Source organism: Artemia franciscana, chromosome 8 (genome assembly GCF_032884065.1).
Source record: "Artemia franciscana chromosome 8, ASM3288406v1, whole genome shotgun sequence".
NCBI classification, from domain to species: Eukaryota; Metazoa; Arthropoda; class Branchiopoda; order Anostraca; family Artemiidae; genus Artemia; species Artemia franciscana.
Window position 1 is genome coordinate 49,889,858 of NC_088870.1, and position 14,332 is coordinate 49,904,189.

Below are 14,332 nucleotides of genomic sequence, written 5' to 3' on the forward strand. Positions count from 1 at the left end.
TTTGTGGAAACGGTGATCGTTTAATTGGAAATCAGAAGTCCTAGTTTCCATAATAAAGATTTCTATATTCCAAGATTTCCAGGTTTTATTTTAATGCTGATTTTAAATATATAAGTTTCAAAAAAAATTAGTATTTCCCATCAAAAGTTACGAGTCTGAGAATATTTGCCTCATTTTAGAAAATATGGGGAAACACTCCTTAAAAGTTAAAGAATCTTAACAAAAATCACACCATCAGATTCAGTATATTAGATAATCATACAGTAGAGGTTTCATGCTTTTAACTATAAAAATGTGGAACTTTGCATTTTTTGCCATAACACCGATCATGGATACGTGTTTTTTTTTTCCCCCCGGGGGTGATCGTATCGACACAGTGGTCCTAGAATTTTCGATAGGGTTCGTTCTGACAGACATTTGAAGTTCTAGTGCTCTTTTTAAGTGATAAAAAATTGGAGGGCACCTAGGCCCCCTCCCACACTCATTTTCTCCCCAAAGCCCCCGGATCAACATTTTGAGATAGCCGGGGATTTTTTGCTTGGGGGAGGGGTTCAGGGGAGGAAGTTATATGAGAGGAGCTTTCCATGGGGGATTTTGTCATAGGGAAGAGAATTTCTATTAAGGGTGCGCTGGATTTCTTAGCATTTAAAAGAAACTAAAAAAAAGAATATGAAAAAGTTTTTTTAACTGAAAGTAAGGAGCAGCATTAAAACTTAAAGCAAACTGAAATTATTAGCCTACGCATGTGAGGGGTTCACCTCCTCCTAATACCTCACTCTTTATGCTAAAGTATTTTTAGTAATTTCAACTATTTATTTTACAGCCTTTGTGATTGAGGGTTCATTCTTAAGGAATTGGGATAAAACTTCAGCTTTAGTGTAAAGAGCGAGGTATTGAAGAGGGGGCGAACCCCTTCATATATGTAGTGAAAACCTACGGTTATAGAATTTCGTTACGTAAGTTAATTCGTAAGTCATGTATATTTTTAGTTTTACTAATAAAAAAGGTCGTAAAAAATAAAAAGCCCTAGCTGCCTTTTTAAGTAACCAAAAAATTGGAGGGTAGCTAGGCCACCTCTACTCCTTTTTTCTGAAGATTGTCCGATCAAAGCTATGAGAAAGCCATTTAGCCAAAAAGAACAAATTAATTTGAAAATTTTGTTCTAATTATTCATGTGCGGGGAACTGTAATCAATACATGCATTAATTCAAAAACATTCAGAAATTAAATAAAAAAAAACAAGTTTTTTCTAACTGAAAGTAATGAGACATTACAACTTAAAACGAACAGAAATTGCTCCGTATATGAAAGGAGCTATTCCCTTCTCGACATCCCGCTCTTTACGTTAAAGTTTTTTACTGTTTCAAAAAGTAGAGTTGAGAGAAAGGGTCGCCCTCTCTTCAATACCTCGCTCTTTACGCTATAGTTTGATTTTTTGTTTCAGGTTTTTTCAAGAATAACTCCTGAGTCACAAAGGCCGTTTAAGCTGAATAAAATTGAAAAAAAACTTTAGCGTAAAGAGTGCGGTATTGAGGAGAGGTACCTCACATACGCTATAATTTCTTCTTATTTTAAGTTTTATACTATATGTACTATACAATATATAAACGCCTTTTTTAAGTGAAACTATGCTAAGGAGAATTTTTACAGCAGAATCCTCCATAAGAAATCAAATTCGCATCAAGCTCTTGAAGTGTTTTCGAGCCTAAAGATTGTAATTAGAAGAAAAGCCCGCTCTGAACCCTGAGTTACTCGCAAATGGATAAACTGTCGTTGTTGTTTTTATATTCTCGGTACGCTTGGTGACTTAAGGTACCTATGAGGAGATTTATTATTCGTGGCAGTTTTTGGGAGTTAATAAGTAACGTATTTTAATGAAAATTTAAGCTTGTTTTGAGGTAAATGATATGAATTAATTTTAATTGAAACACTAAGACAGACACACAGGGGATTTTTTTGGGGAGGGGGATAGAGTAATAATTTTTTTTGATAATTTAGAATTGAGACACTCAGAAATCTGGGAAATGTATTAATTTTTCCACTCAGCCCCCAGCCTACAACACTGAGAATAACTCCCTGAAATCGGCAAATTATTTGAACAATGCTAGGTACTGTTGAAAAAACTCAACTTTTTCTGGGCTGCTTGCTTGAATTTCTGCTTTGCATGTGCTAAGCAGAAACTAAATGGGATTTTAACGAGGGAAGGGACCCTAGAGCAATTTTGTAAAGTACCTCTTTCTTCATATCTTTATTAAAAAAAAATCATGACAACCAGCTCTCGTACATTTGTTTGATAGAAGGACTTATTTTCCTTTCTTTAATGACGAAAATTTTACAACTAGCTCATTAAAAAATTTTCCCTTAAAGGTAGTCTTCTAAAATTCAAATTACAATCATTCCCTCCCCCCAATTGGAATCACTGAGCTTTAAGATTCCGAGCAGGTTGAGTTGGATGTTGAACCAAAAAACTATATGCATTCTTCTATTATTAATAATACTTTAAATCCGTCCTTAGTTTCAAAGTCTGATTGACAAAAAGGCGGAATTTTTGGCAATGGTTCTAGAATGCAGGGATGAATCTCCAGCATATTTATATAGGGGACGAGATGAGTCCATACCCGGATAGTCAAGGGGCAAGGGATATATAATAATTTTTTTCCTTGCAATACTGGACAAACAACACCCGTGCTAGAATATCAGAGAACTCATTTAACCGGAAAATTAAAAGTTTCAGTGTGTTTATTAAGTCGCAAGATGGATTGGAGGGCCGTTTAGTCCCATTCCACGTTTCTCTCGCCCACATCCGTCCTATAGAACTTTGAAATAAGCTTTTTTAATATTCTCGATGCATTTGAAGAGTTAAGATTCCCTTAGGGGAGTTGTATTATTCTTGCTACATTTGGGAAGTTTAAAGTTTATGCTTATCAGATAGATGTAATATAGTGACATCCGGTGATTTGTCAAAATTATGCAAAAATGTTCTAAATAGTTAATTCCCTTGAGGATGGTCTTAACTATTCACTCATAATTTTATGGAAATACTGACCACATATAGTTTTAAAATTAAGCTTTCGTTGATCAGTTGAAGTTTTGAACCATACTGACAAGGTAATTTTGGAACAACCATGGAATCTACGAAATGTCTAAAGGTAAGATATCTTAAATTCGAAAGAGTTAATCCCTTAAAGAATATAATAAAAGGCAAATTCATGAAAATGCAGAGGTCGGAGCCAAGCTTTTTTTTTGCTGATATACAAAAAAGGCATTTTCAATATTTAGCAGTAAAAGGAACACTAGGCTATCTATTTTACCTGAAATACTATCTATTTTAATGGAAATACCATAAATAGTCATTTTAACTAAAAAGGTGTTTCCAATGTATAGAGACACCCTTCCCCAAATCGGACCCCCTTAATATTTGTACCTCGTCTTAATCAAACTTTAAACTTGTTTAATGTAAATAAAATAGTCTCTTCAGGGAGGAGGGATTGAACAGCAGTAAAAAGAACTTTTGGATAATTTAAATATGAGGCACCCATAAATTAAGGAAACGCATTCATTTTGGCTCCAACAGCTCCTTCTGCACAAGACCCCGAGCATAACTCCAAAAATTTTGCATATTATGTGGGAAATGTTAGTCAATGTTGAGAAAAATCCACATTTTTTGGGTTGCCTATTTGGATTTCTCCTTTGTATGTGTTTGACTAACCATTAATAATACAAATATTTTTGTCCCTTTTTTACTGATAAGCCAGTAAAAAAACGAATGTGATTTTAATGGGGAGAGGGGCTCTAGAGAACTTTTGTAAAGTACTTTTTCTTCATTTCATCATTAAAAGAATTATTGCCGCTAGCACTCGTTCAGATATATGATAAACGGACTAATTTCTTAGTTTTTTCACTGACTCAATATTCGTAATAATAAGTTTTAATTATTAAAAAATTAAGATGTAAGTTACTAAAACATGGCTAGAGATGTGCTACTAGCCAAAAATTAAAATGTGGATATTGGTACTACTTCTTGTACTGCCCCCATCGATGTCATTTGGGGGAGGGAGTGAATGCCCCAAACCAATAATTTGGATGAAACATTATTATATAGCCCCTGCCCCGTGACTCTCCAGATATAGACCCCTCTTGCCTCCTCCCCTCTCCCCAATAGGAATGCTGGAGCTACGTCCCTGACTACCCCACTGCTACTGAGGTTAAGGGTATTAAGGTGACCCTTCCTGAAGTTTCACTAAAGGGTACTAAGGAAACAGCATGACAGGATTTTCAAGTTCCATCCTTTGTCTATCAGTCTACGTCTTAATCTCGTAGGCGAGGCTAAAACTGCCCCATCGGGAGCATGTGATATGATGGCCACGCATTATCTATAGAAAATCTTCAAATACTAAATGAAGTGATCGACTGGTAATCGATAGGAAGGTTTTTGTAGGACTTCAATTTCCCAAGTAGAAAATGTTAAGGTTTATAGATTTTAGTAATATATTTAAAAAAGGCTACAAATTTACGAAGGCCGAAAATTGTTTAGAAGAAATGAATTAGAAGTCTATGCTATTTTCAAATCATCCTGAAAAATAATGGCGCTGGGTGCTGGCTACCCTCCGATCACTTTTGACTCTTAAAAAGGGCTCTAGAACTTCTGATCTACAGTCGAAAGAGTCCCAATTTATAAAAACCTTATATGCCTTGGGGCATAACTTATAACCCTTGTCCCTAGGCTGTGGGGGTTGTGTCAACGATAGAGGTATTATTGAAAGGAAGGCGAAGGAGGGGATATAGCTGACCTCCATCACTTTTGACTCTTAAAATAGAACTACAACTTGGAATTTTCAACCAAATGATTCCCTTCTGTGGTTTATATGACCACCCATTCCATAAAAATCTTATGTGACCCTTGGACATAACTTGCAACCCTTTTCTTTAGGCTCTGGGGGGAGGGTCCTAATTACCCTCCGATCACTTTTGACTATTAATATGGACACTAGGAGTTCTGATTTCCAATTAAACGATCACCGTTTCCACAAAACTTTATTTGTTAAAAATGTCTAAACGGCATAACTATAACCTTTGTCCTGAGGACTATGGGGCTGTTGTCATCCCCAAAGACATAGTAACTAGAATTTTCAGCTTTTTTGAACAAAGTTAAGGTCTCAAAAGTATTGTCTAAAAGTTTCGACTTGGTGTGTTTGGGAAAATGATGGATGGACGGGGGGGATGTGTGTGTACCCCCAAATCACTTTTGACTCTGAAAAAAGGGCACCACAACATTGAATTTCCTATCGAATGAGCTCATTTGAAATTTATAAGACAACTCCTTCTATACGAAGTGCCTTGGTCTGAAACCAAAAATAATACAAAAAATATGAATAAATGGTACCTTGTGCACACACCATTCTTTTATTTAGGTTACAGGTTATTTATTTAGGTTTTCAGGTTACAGTTACAGGCTATTTGAATGATTTGGAAGTTATTTGGCGAGTATCATCATTACTACCGCTACTTTTTTCTCTAGCTACCCCCTTTCTTCTATTTTTGACAAGTGTACATTTTTTTGTTGTTTCTGATTTATGATTCTACCTCTCCGTCAGCCTTGTTATATGACGGCATCTATTAGTTGTACTTCTTATATATATTTTTTCTAATCTCTAGTTGATTTGTTTCATATTTTATGCTTTACTAAAAAAAAAGCAAAAAAAAAAAAGAAATCACAATTGATAGGTAATTTAATTGACATATATTAATATTTATTCCTTAAAGTTTTGATGATTTTTATTTATGAAAGCAAGTAAAGTGAAAAAATTTAATACATATTTTGTTTTCAGTAAAGCGCGGATTATGTTCTGGTCTTGAGAGGGTATGAAGGTTATCACCCCTACTCATGTCACTTTTTGCTTGTTTCGAACTTGACTCGGTTATTTGAAATTTCTGTTCTTTTTTAGTTATGTTTATTTATTGATCGTGATTTGTGGTAATTTTACACTTGGAATATTATTTGGCTTGATTTCTGATCATTCTTGGCAAACATAGCTCTTTACATTTTTTTGAAAAACCTGTTTTGCAGAGAAAACCTTTTATATAATTTCTGTTTCTTTTTTATAGACATAGTTTTTTCTTTTTGAAAAAATAAGATTTTATATCTTTTCAGTTTTTTCTAAAAGAATCATTTGTATGGGTTGCTATTTGTATATTGGAAAAACTTTTTTAACAATTTTTGATCCTGGCACAAAATAGTATTTTTTAATTTAAATTTTATAGCTTCTGAATTTGACTTGAAATTTTAATATTATTCCCAAATAATTCTATCTTTGCTTTTTGACAACCTGGATATACATACATTCTTTTTATTTATTTAAATAGTAAGAACAGAAGTAGTAATAACAGTATCCCCAAAAATTTCAACTTAATACCCCACTCGTTCTCGATATAATGCCGAGGTGTGTTATTGGCAACCATAAACCTAATGCCTTTTGATTTATTTTAAAGCAAAATTTATTTTTAAATACCAACGGGCCAATTGCATAATTATAGATGGTTTACATGCCTAATATCAACAAAGACATAGTCGTTGGACCATGCTAATGTGCTGAACAAAATGAACAAAATGGCTCTTTCAAAATTTTGACTGGATGCGTTTGGAAAATAAATTGACTTGAGAGAGGGGCTACTTTCTCTCCAAAATCTTTCTCTTCAGTAACTGTATTCGTAGCATTAAAAGTATTCTTACAATGCCTCCTGGCTAGTTCAAAATTGCACAAAACTTACCCTTAGAGATTTAAATTAGTTAAGTAAGTTGTTCTTCTGATATTCCTTTGTAGCCTTTTTGAAAGTCCAAGTGCTCATAATTTGTTTTGATTTTATTCAACGTCCACCTAAATTTTCCTTAAAAGCTTCACCTTAATACCCTTAGCTTGCCCAGTAGTAATAGCTGTAGCAGCGTTAATAGCAATATTTTCATAGCACTTTTGCTGTTACATCCTTTTGAAAACCTGCATAAAGAGAGCGTGTTCTGACTCAGCTCACCTTACTCGCTCAAATTTTCTTGACAATTTCGACTTCGCACCCTTAGACATAGTTATGATAGCAGTCATAGTAGCAGTATTGATATTACTAGTAATAGTATTTTATCACGGTATTACTACTAGCAGCAGTAGTATTAATCTCTTGTCTTTTGGTCACTAGAACATCCCTATCATCAAGTTCTAGAAGTTTTAACTTAATACAATTAGCTATTGCTATGCCATTACTGATATGTCGTTTTGGTAACCCGTATGTTCATATACTTCTTGAATTTTCCCTCTCAGTGCTATTTGCCCTAAAAATAGTTGCGATGTAAGTAGTAGAGATAGTAGCAGTAGTAAGTAAGCAGCAGTAACATCAGTAATAGCAGCAGTGTGAACATATTGCCTTTTGGTCAAACAATCTTCCCCTTTAAGTGTTCTCTGAATGTTCCAACTTAATAACCATATCAATTCTTGAGATATGCTATTTTGACAATGTGCATAGACATATCAGTTTTTTATTTAGTTCAAATTCCCGCTAAATATAGTGTAGTGTGGTAGTAGTAATGGTTTTGGCTGTAGTAGTATTGCTAGCAAGCAAATATTACATTTTTGATCATCTCGCTTATTGTTTCGTTAGTTTTCCGAATTAATATTTTCAGTTATTCCTGTGTTGTACCCTTTTGACCACCTGCGTACGCATAACATGTTTTGATTTGGATGTCACCTTCAAAGACCTAATTTCAGGAAATCTGAACCACGTTGAACAAAATGGCTATTTCAACATTTTGATTAAATTTGCTCGATGAAGTAGTGAGCGTGGGAGGTGGTTAGTTGCTCTCAAATAACTTTCTACTATAAAAGGGGCACTAGCTCTTTCAATACCTAATCGAATGATCCATTTTCCAATCCAAAATGATCAAGGGCAGATGCCCTCCACAAAAATGCACCCCCATCGCTCTTTACTTTCGCACTACAATTGTACTGCCGATGATACCCCTCTCCCTATAGCTGTTTTGTGGTTCTACTAATATTATACGCTGCTAATCTTGTGACTCAATATAATTACTAAGAATTATATATCCTTTAAGACTTCACTCTTGTGACACAGTCTAAGATTTTGTGCAATGCTGAACCGATCTATTTTTCATGTCTTTTGTTATTTTGTTTTACCCATCCTAGTCATCTCTGGCGCCAGCTTTGTTTCTCGTTCGATTTTATTTTTGCGAAGCTTATTCTTTATATTTCTAATTTCCTCCTATTTTTTCAGAGAGGAATTTCTGCAATAAAAACAAATCTGCAGGACAAATACAAACTTTTAGAAGGCAATCCCGTTAAGTTACAAAAACTAGATCATCAGATGGAAAAACACAAATTTGTGGGTGCAGATATAAAGACTCAGTTTTTGGCAATAGGTAAAGAACAAGATGTTCTTCCCATGAAGTTGCCGGAAATGGACAAGACAGATGTTGATCTTAAACAAATTTTTAGTGAAAAGAAGCAACTGACTGACGATATTGCCTCTCAAACTGATCATGATATAGCTAAAACTCAACTTGCTGCTGCATTATTTGAAGTGTCACTATTGAAAGCAACAATTACTAGATTGGAAACTCAAAACGAGACATTATTTAGGGAAAACGAAAGACTAGCCAATATGGAGCATCAACTGAACATTACTCTTAGTGAAAACAAATCTCCCAATGAGGATACTGCTCGATTGAAGACAGAAAATATACTGCTTTTGCAAGATGTCTCAGTCAAAGATGTGTTTGCCAGAAGTATTCGAAGGGAAAATGAAGAGCTAATTTCGAAAAATGATTCTCGTCTCAAAGAAGCTTTTTTTGAGGTGTCGTCTTTGAAAGAAGAAGTCACTAATTTAAATGCGGAATTTTGTCGAATTTTGAGAGAGAAGGAAGAAAGTGCAAAAAAATATGAAGAAGAAATTTCATGCCTAAAATATTATGTTGATTATCTTCAAATGAAAATCAACGAATTAGAAACAACTTCAGAATCTCTTAAACAAGAAGTTGGAGACAAAAGCTGTTTGAGCGAAGCTTCAGAAAAAATACTTGTCAATTTGACAGACAAAGAAGATAAAACCCAGAACCAAACTGATGAATTAAAAACAGTTAGAAAGAAAGTATTACGAATTGAAAGTGCGAAACATGGACCTGTAGTAGAAAAAGAGGATATTCTGACAAAAATGGGTTATGAAATTCACTCTCTTAAATCCGAAATCCTTGAATGCGCTACAAAGAATCTGGAGCTAAAAGAAGAAATAACCAAGAAGGAGAAGGAAATTGAAGAGCAAATTTTGAGAAAAAATTATTTTAGGTCTCATCTAAAATCAGTGATGTTGGAGGTGACTTCTTTAAAAGAGAAAGGCAAAGAAGGTAAAGAAGAACTTTTATGCCTTAAGTCATATGTAGATTATCTCCAAATAAAAATCAATGAATCAGAAACAACTTCAGAATTTCTTAAGCAAGAAGTTGGAGAAAAAAGCATCTTGCTCGACACTTTAGAAAAAAAGCTTATAAATTTGAAAGACAGACAAGATGAAATTTTGAACAGATTTTTGGAACAACTGGATATTTTTTATCGCGACTTGTTTTGACTGGTTGGAATATTTTTTATTTATTTTTTTTTATTTTAAGACGTTTCGATATTCATGAATAAAGAATTCATCTAAAAGACCTTACGATGTCTGACGAATCCCTACCTGTTTACTCTATAATGTGTACTCTCTGAAATTTCTTAAAACTGAGTCAACAGGTATGACGGGGGTCAGGTAGCGGAGGAGGATTTGCTAGATGTTTTTCAGGGAAGTTTCCCACAAAATATTCTGGTTAGTCTTCCCAATTGAATGACCATATCTCTACCATTAAGTTGTACTTTTTAGGATTATATTCCGTGAGAAAGGTTGAGATGGTTAGGATATTCTCTGCTGATAAAGCATTGCAGATTGACCAAGATTGCCCTTGTTTAGCAACTGTTTAATGCCAAATGAAAAGGACACCACCCTTCCCTTGGGTGGGAGGGTGTCATGAGGGAAGGTTTGAGGGAAATGAAAACTTCTTTGTACTGTGTAAAGAGTGAGTCTTTGAATGGATCGGGATGAAGGAAGAGCGTGCATAGCTACGTTTGACTCAGGCAGCTTGCTGTTGGAGTGAGTGGTATGTTTAACCAACTATTAGGTACGATATGCTTGCTTTTACTATTAATAATGGTTTTAATCCGTGCTTACCAAGTGGCTAGCATACAAGACCTGAAATATTTTTAATTTTCTGCTGTTTTTCATTTAAGACAAATAGTCCATTTTAATTCGGAAATTTAAATTTTGAATATCCAATAAAAATAATTTGTTGAACACACCTCCACAAAATGTTTTCATCAAATCACGATTTTCGTAAACTCACCCGCTTTTCCCTCCAAGATTCTAACTAGGTGCTAAGCCTGGCTAAAATCTTGCATAATTAACCACAAATGGATATTCTGTTTTGTTTTTATTATCAACATATTTGGGGACTTCATGTACCCCTGAGGAAATATATTATTCTTACTACTTTAAGGGATCCCATGAATGCTTAAAGGAAAAAAAGGTTAAATTCTAAGAATAACTTATCTTTTATAGGATATAATAGCCAATTCACTAGAACTTAAATGGTAGAGCAATTTTTTTTATGAAGACACAAAAAATGCATTTTTAAAAATTTAATAGTTTAGTGAATTTTAGGCTAGTATTTTTATTTTAATAGTGTTTAATTAATACACCAAAAATAGTATTTTTTACCAAAATATTGCAAAATAAGCAAAAATATCGGGGGGAAAGAAGGGTACATACCCAGATAGTCAAGGGGAAGGAAATATATAATATTTTTTCCAACAATTATTGGAAGGAGGAGGTGGGGGGGTATCGGTCCCTCCCCTACAAAAACATACCTTGAAAGAATATCACACCCTTGCAGAACTCATTTAAACGTAAATTAAAGGTTCCATTGCATTTTTTAAGTAGCCAAGAGGATTGGATGGCCGTTTAACCCCCTTCCACGTGTCTCTGCCCGAAACCGTCTTATAGAACTTTGAAATAGGCGGTTTGTTCAACATAGTTTGAAGATCCAATTTTTGAGGCAAAATATGGCATATGGGAGGAAAATTTTTTCGGAGTCCTCCGCAACAAATCCAATTCATTCTCTGTTTTGTACTCCAAGATTGTAATTCGACGACAATGCCACTTAAAACCCTGATTAATAAATCACAAACGAATAAGCTTTTTTCAGTCTCCTATCTTCGAAGAGTTGAGGTACCTTCGGGGAGATGTATTATTCTTGATATATTTGGGAAGTTAAAAGTTTATACTCATCAGGTAGATGAAATATAATGACATCCTATAGTTTGTCAAAATTATGCTAAAATTTTCTAAATAGTTCAATCCTTTGGGGGTGTTCTTAATTACTCTCTCATAACTTCGGGGCGATATTGACAACGTTTAGTTTCAAAATTAAGTTTATTGTAGATAAGATGAAGTTTTGAATCAAACTTTAACAAGCTAATTTTGGGATAACCATGGAATCTGCTAAATGTGTAAAAGTAAAATATATTAAATTCAAAAAAAGAGTTGATCCCTTAAAGAATATAACGCAAACTCATGAAAATGCAAAGGTTGGAACTAAGATTTTTTTTGCTAATATAGATAAAAGGCATTTTTCAAAATCTAGCGGTAGAGGGAGTAATATATTGTAACTCATGTTAATCAAACTTTAAACTTGTTTAAATGGAAATAAATCGAATTTTTCAGGGGGGTGGGGTTAAACAATATTACAAAAAACTGTTAGATAATTTAAATATGAGACACCCAGAAATTTAGGAAATGTATTTATTTTGGATCCCCCACCCATCCTGAACAAGGTCCTGTGGATAACTTCAAAAGTTTTTGGCAAATTAAATGGGAAATATTAGGCATTGTTGAGAAAAATCCACAACTCTTGGGCTGCCTATTTAATTTCTCCTTTGTAATTGTTTGACTAACCATTAATAGGGCAAACCTTTTTTTTTTCTTTTTTACTGACAAATCGACAAAAGAAAAAAAAAAGAAAACTGAGATTGCAATGGAGAGAGGAGCTCTAGAGAACCTTTTTCTTTATTTCATCATTAAGAAAATTATTTCCATATTCAATTCAATAAAATTCAATTCGGTTCAATTAAAATTCAGTTCAAAAATTCAATAAAAAAGGACTTATTTTTTAGTTTTTTCACTGACTGGATTTTGGTAACTAGTTTGATAAGTTTGAATGATTAAAAAATTGAGCTGTCTGTTCATAAAACTTGGCTAGGGATGTGCTAAAATCAAAAAGTTACAACACGCATATTGGTACTACGTCTTCTACTGCCCCCAGTGGCATCGTTAGAGGGAGGAAGCAAGTGCCCCCACCCAATTATTTGGATGAACCATTATTATATGGCCCACGTTTCTTGATTCTCCAGATGTAGACTCGTTTTGCCTCCCCCAACCAATAGAAATATTGGAGCTACGCCCCCGACAACCCCACTGCTACTGAGACTAAGGGAACAAAATAAAAAAAAATTTGAAGCTTCATCCTTTGTTTACCGCCATACGTCATCGGCATCTCGAAGACGAGTCTAAAATTGCCCCGTCAATAGCCTGTTATCACTCTAATGATTGAATATCCTTGAGATTGTATGATATATTCGTAGGATAAAAATGGTCTTTGACCAATCAAACCAATGCCCAAATCAACTCAACTAACCACATTTTTGTAGAATTGGCTTGCAAAAATGCGTCATAAAATAAACCTATTTAATCAAAACACACTTTTTAAAACGGAACCATGTATCTTAGTAAGACAGTCAAATGGAAATAATCATTGCAATGTCTATCCAAATCTACTTTCTCGAAGATAATAAATTTACACAGATAACTGCACGAATAAGATCAAAAAGAAAAAAAAGTGTAATCGATACGAAAAAATCAAGACAGAATAAGGCGAAGGGAGAATAAACTAGATCACTAGACAAACCACTTTCCCGTATTTAAGCAATAAGTGTGAGTTATTTCCGCTTGTTCAGCTTTCGTAATTCATGCGTGAAAGCGAAGTATTTTCTCGTATAACTTACGTTAAGAGCGACTACTAGTTTCAAATATCAGCTGGGTTAATGTTATAAGAAAACTTATTTTAAAATTAAATATAAAAAAACAAGTTTTTTTAACTGAAAGTAAGGAGCGACATTAAAACTTAAAACGAACAGAAATTACTTCGTATATGAAAGAGGCTGCTTCCTCATCAACGCCCCGCTCTTTACGCTAAAGTTTTTTACTGTTTTAAAAAGAAGAATTGAGAGACAGAGTCAAACTTTAGCGTAAAGAGCGGGGCGTTGATGAGGAAGCAGCCTCTTTCATATACGAAGTAATTTCTGTTCGTTTTAAGTTTTAATGTCGCTCCTTACTTTCAGTTAAAAAAACTTGTTTTTTTATATTTAATTTCTGAACATTTTTGATTCAATGCATGTTTTGATTTTGGCTCTCCGCAGAGGAATAATTAAAACGAAATTTGCATTTTTTTTTTGGCTAAATGGCTTTCTCATAATTTTGATCGAATGATTCTGAGAAAAAAAAGAGCGGGGGAGGAAGCCTAGTTGCCCTCCGATTTTTTGGTTAATTAAAAAGGCAACTAGAACTTTTAATTTCTTACGAATATTTTTATTAGTAAAAGATTTACGTAACTTATAAATTAGCTTACGTAAAGAACTTTTGTATTCTCATATTTTTATTACATATATGAGGGGGTTCGCCCCCTTGTCAGATCCTCGCTCTTTACACTAAAGCTTAAATTTTGTCCTAATTCATTAAGAATGACTCCAGAATCACAAAGGCCGTAGAATAAGTAGTTGAAATTACTAAAAATACTTTAGCGTAAAGAGCGAGGTAATAGGAGGAGGTGAGCCCCTCAAATGGGTAATAATTTCTGTTTGTTTTAAGTTTTAATGCTTTTTCTTACTTCCAGCTGAAAGAACTTTTTCATATTTATTTTTTCATTGTTTTTTTTTAAATAATGCTAGTAAATCCTCCGCTCCCTTCATGGAGATTTTCTTCCCCCATGACAAATTATCGATGGAAAGTACCCCCAGCATATCCCCCTCTTCTTAACCCCTCCCCCAACCAAAAAAATCCTCCTGAAAACGCCTGTACACTTCCCAATAACCATTACTGTATGTAAGCATTGATCAAAGTTTGTAACTTGTTGCCCCTCCCATGGGGACTGTGGGGGAGTAAGTCGTCCCCAAAGACATAGTTATAAGGTTTTTCGACG

At 34.2% G+C, this 14,332-nt stretch overlaps 2 protein-coding genes across 12 annotated transcripts in view; one reads left to right on the plus strand and one right to left on the minus strand.

The window, feature by feature from the left end:
* The window catches only part of LOC136030526 (uncharacterized), a 40,609-nt gene extending 30,910 nt beyond the window's left edge, over positions 1–9,699 (plus strand). Inside the window, exons 1-2 of one of the 2 annotated variants that reach the window (XM_065709555.1) lie at positions 2,998–3,149; positions 8,275–9,699. In XM_065709555.1, the coding sequence (XP_065565627.1) occupies positions 3,126–3,149; positions 8,275–9,621 (1,371 nt within the window). In that variant the 5' untranslated portion in view covers positions 2,998–3,125 and the 3' untranslated portion in view covers positions 9,622–9,699. Of the gene's footprint in view, positions 1–2,997; positions 3,150–8,274 lie in introns of those variants that run through there. The other variant, XM_065709556.1, reaches the window with a different exon arrangement.
* Positions 1–14,332, minus strand: part of LOC136030527 (DNA repair protein RAD50-like) — a 227,783-nt gene that overhangs the window by 61,948 nt on the left and 151,503 nt on the right. The window lies entirely within an intron of this gene.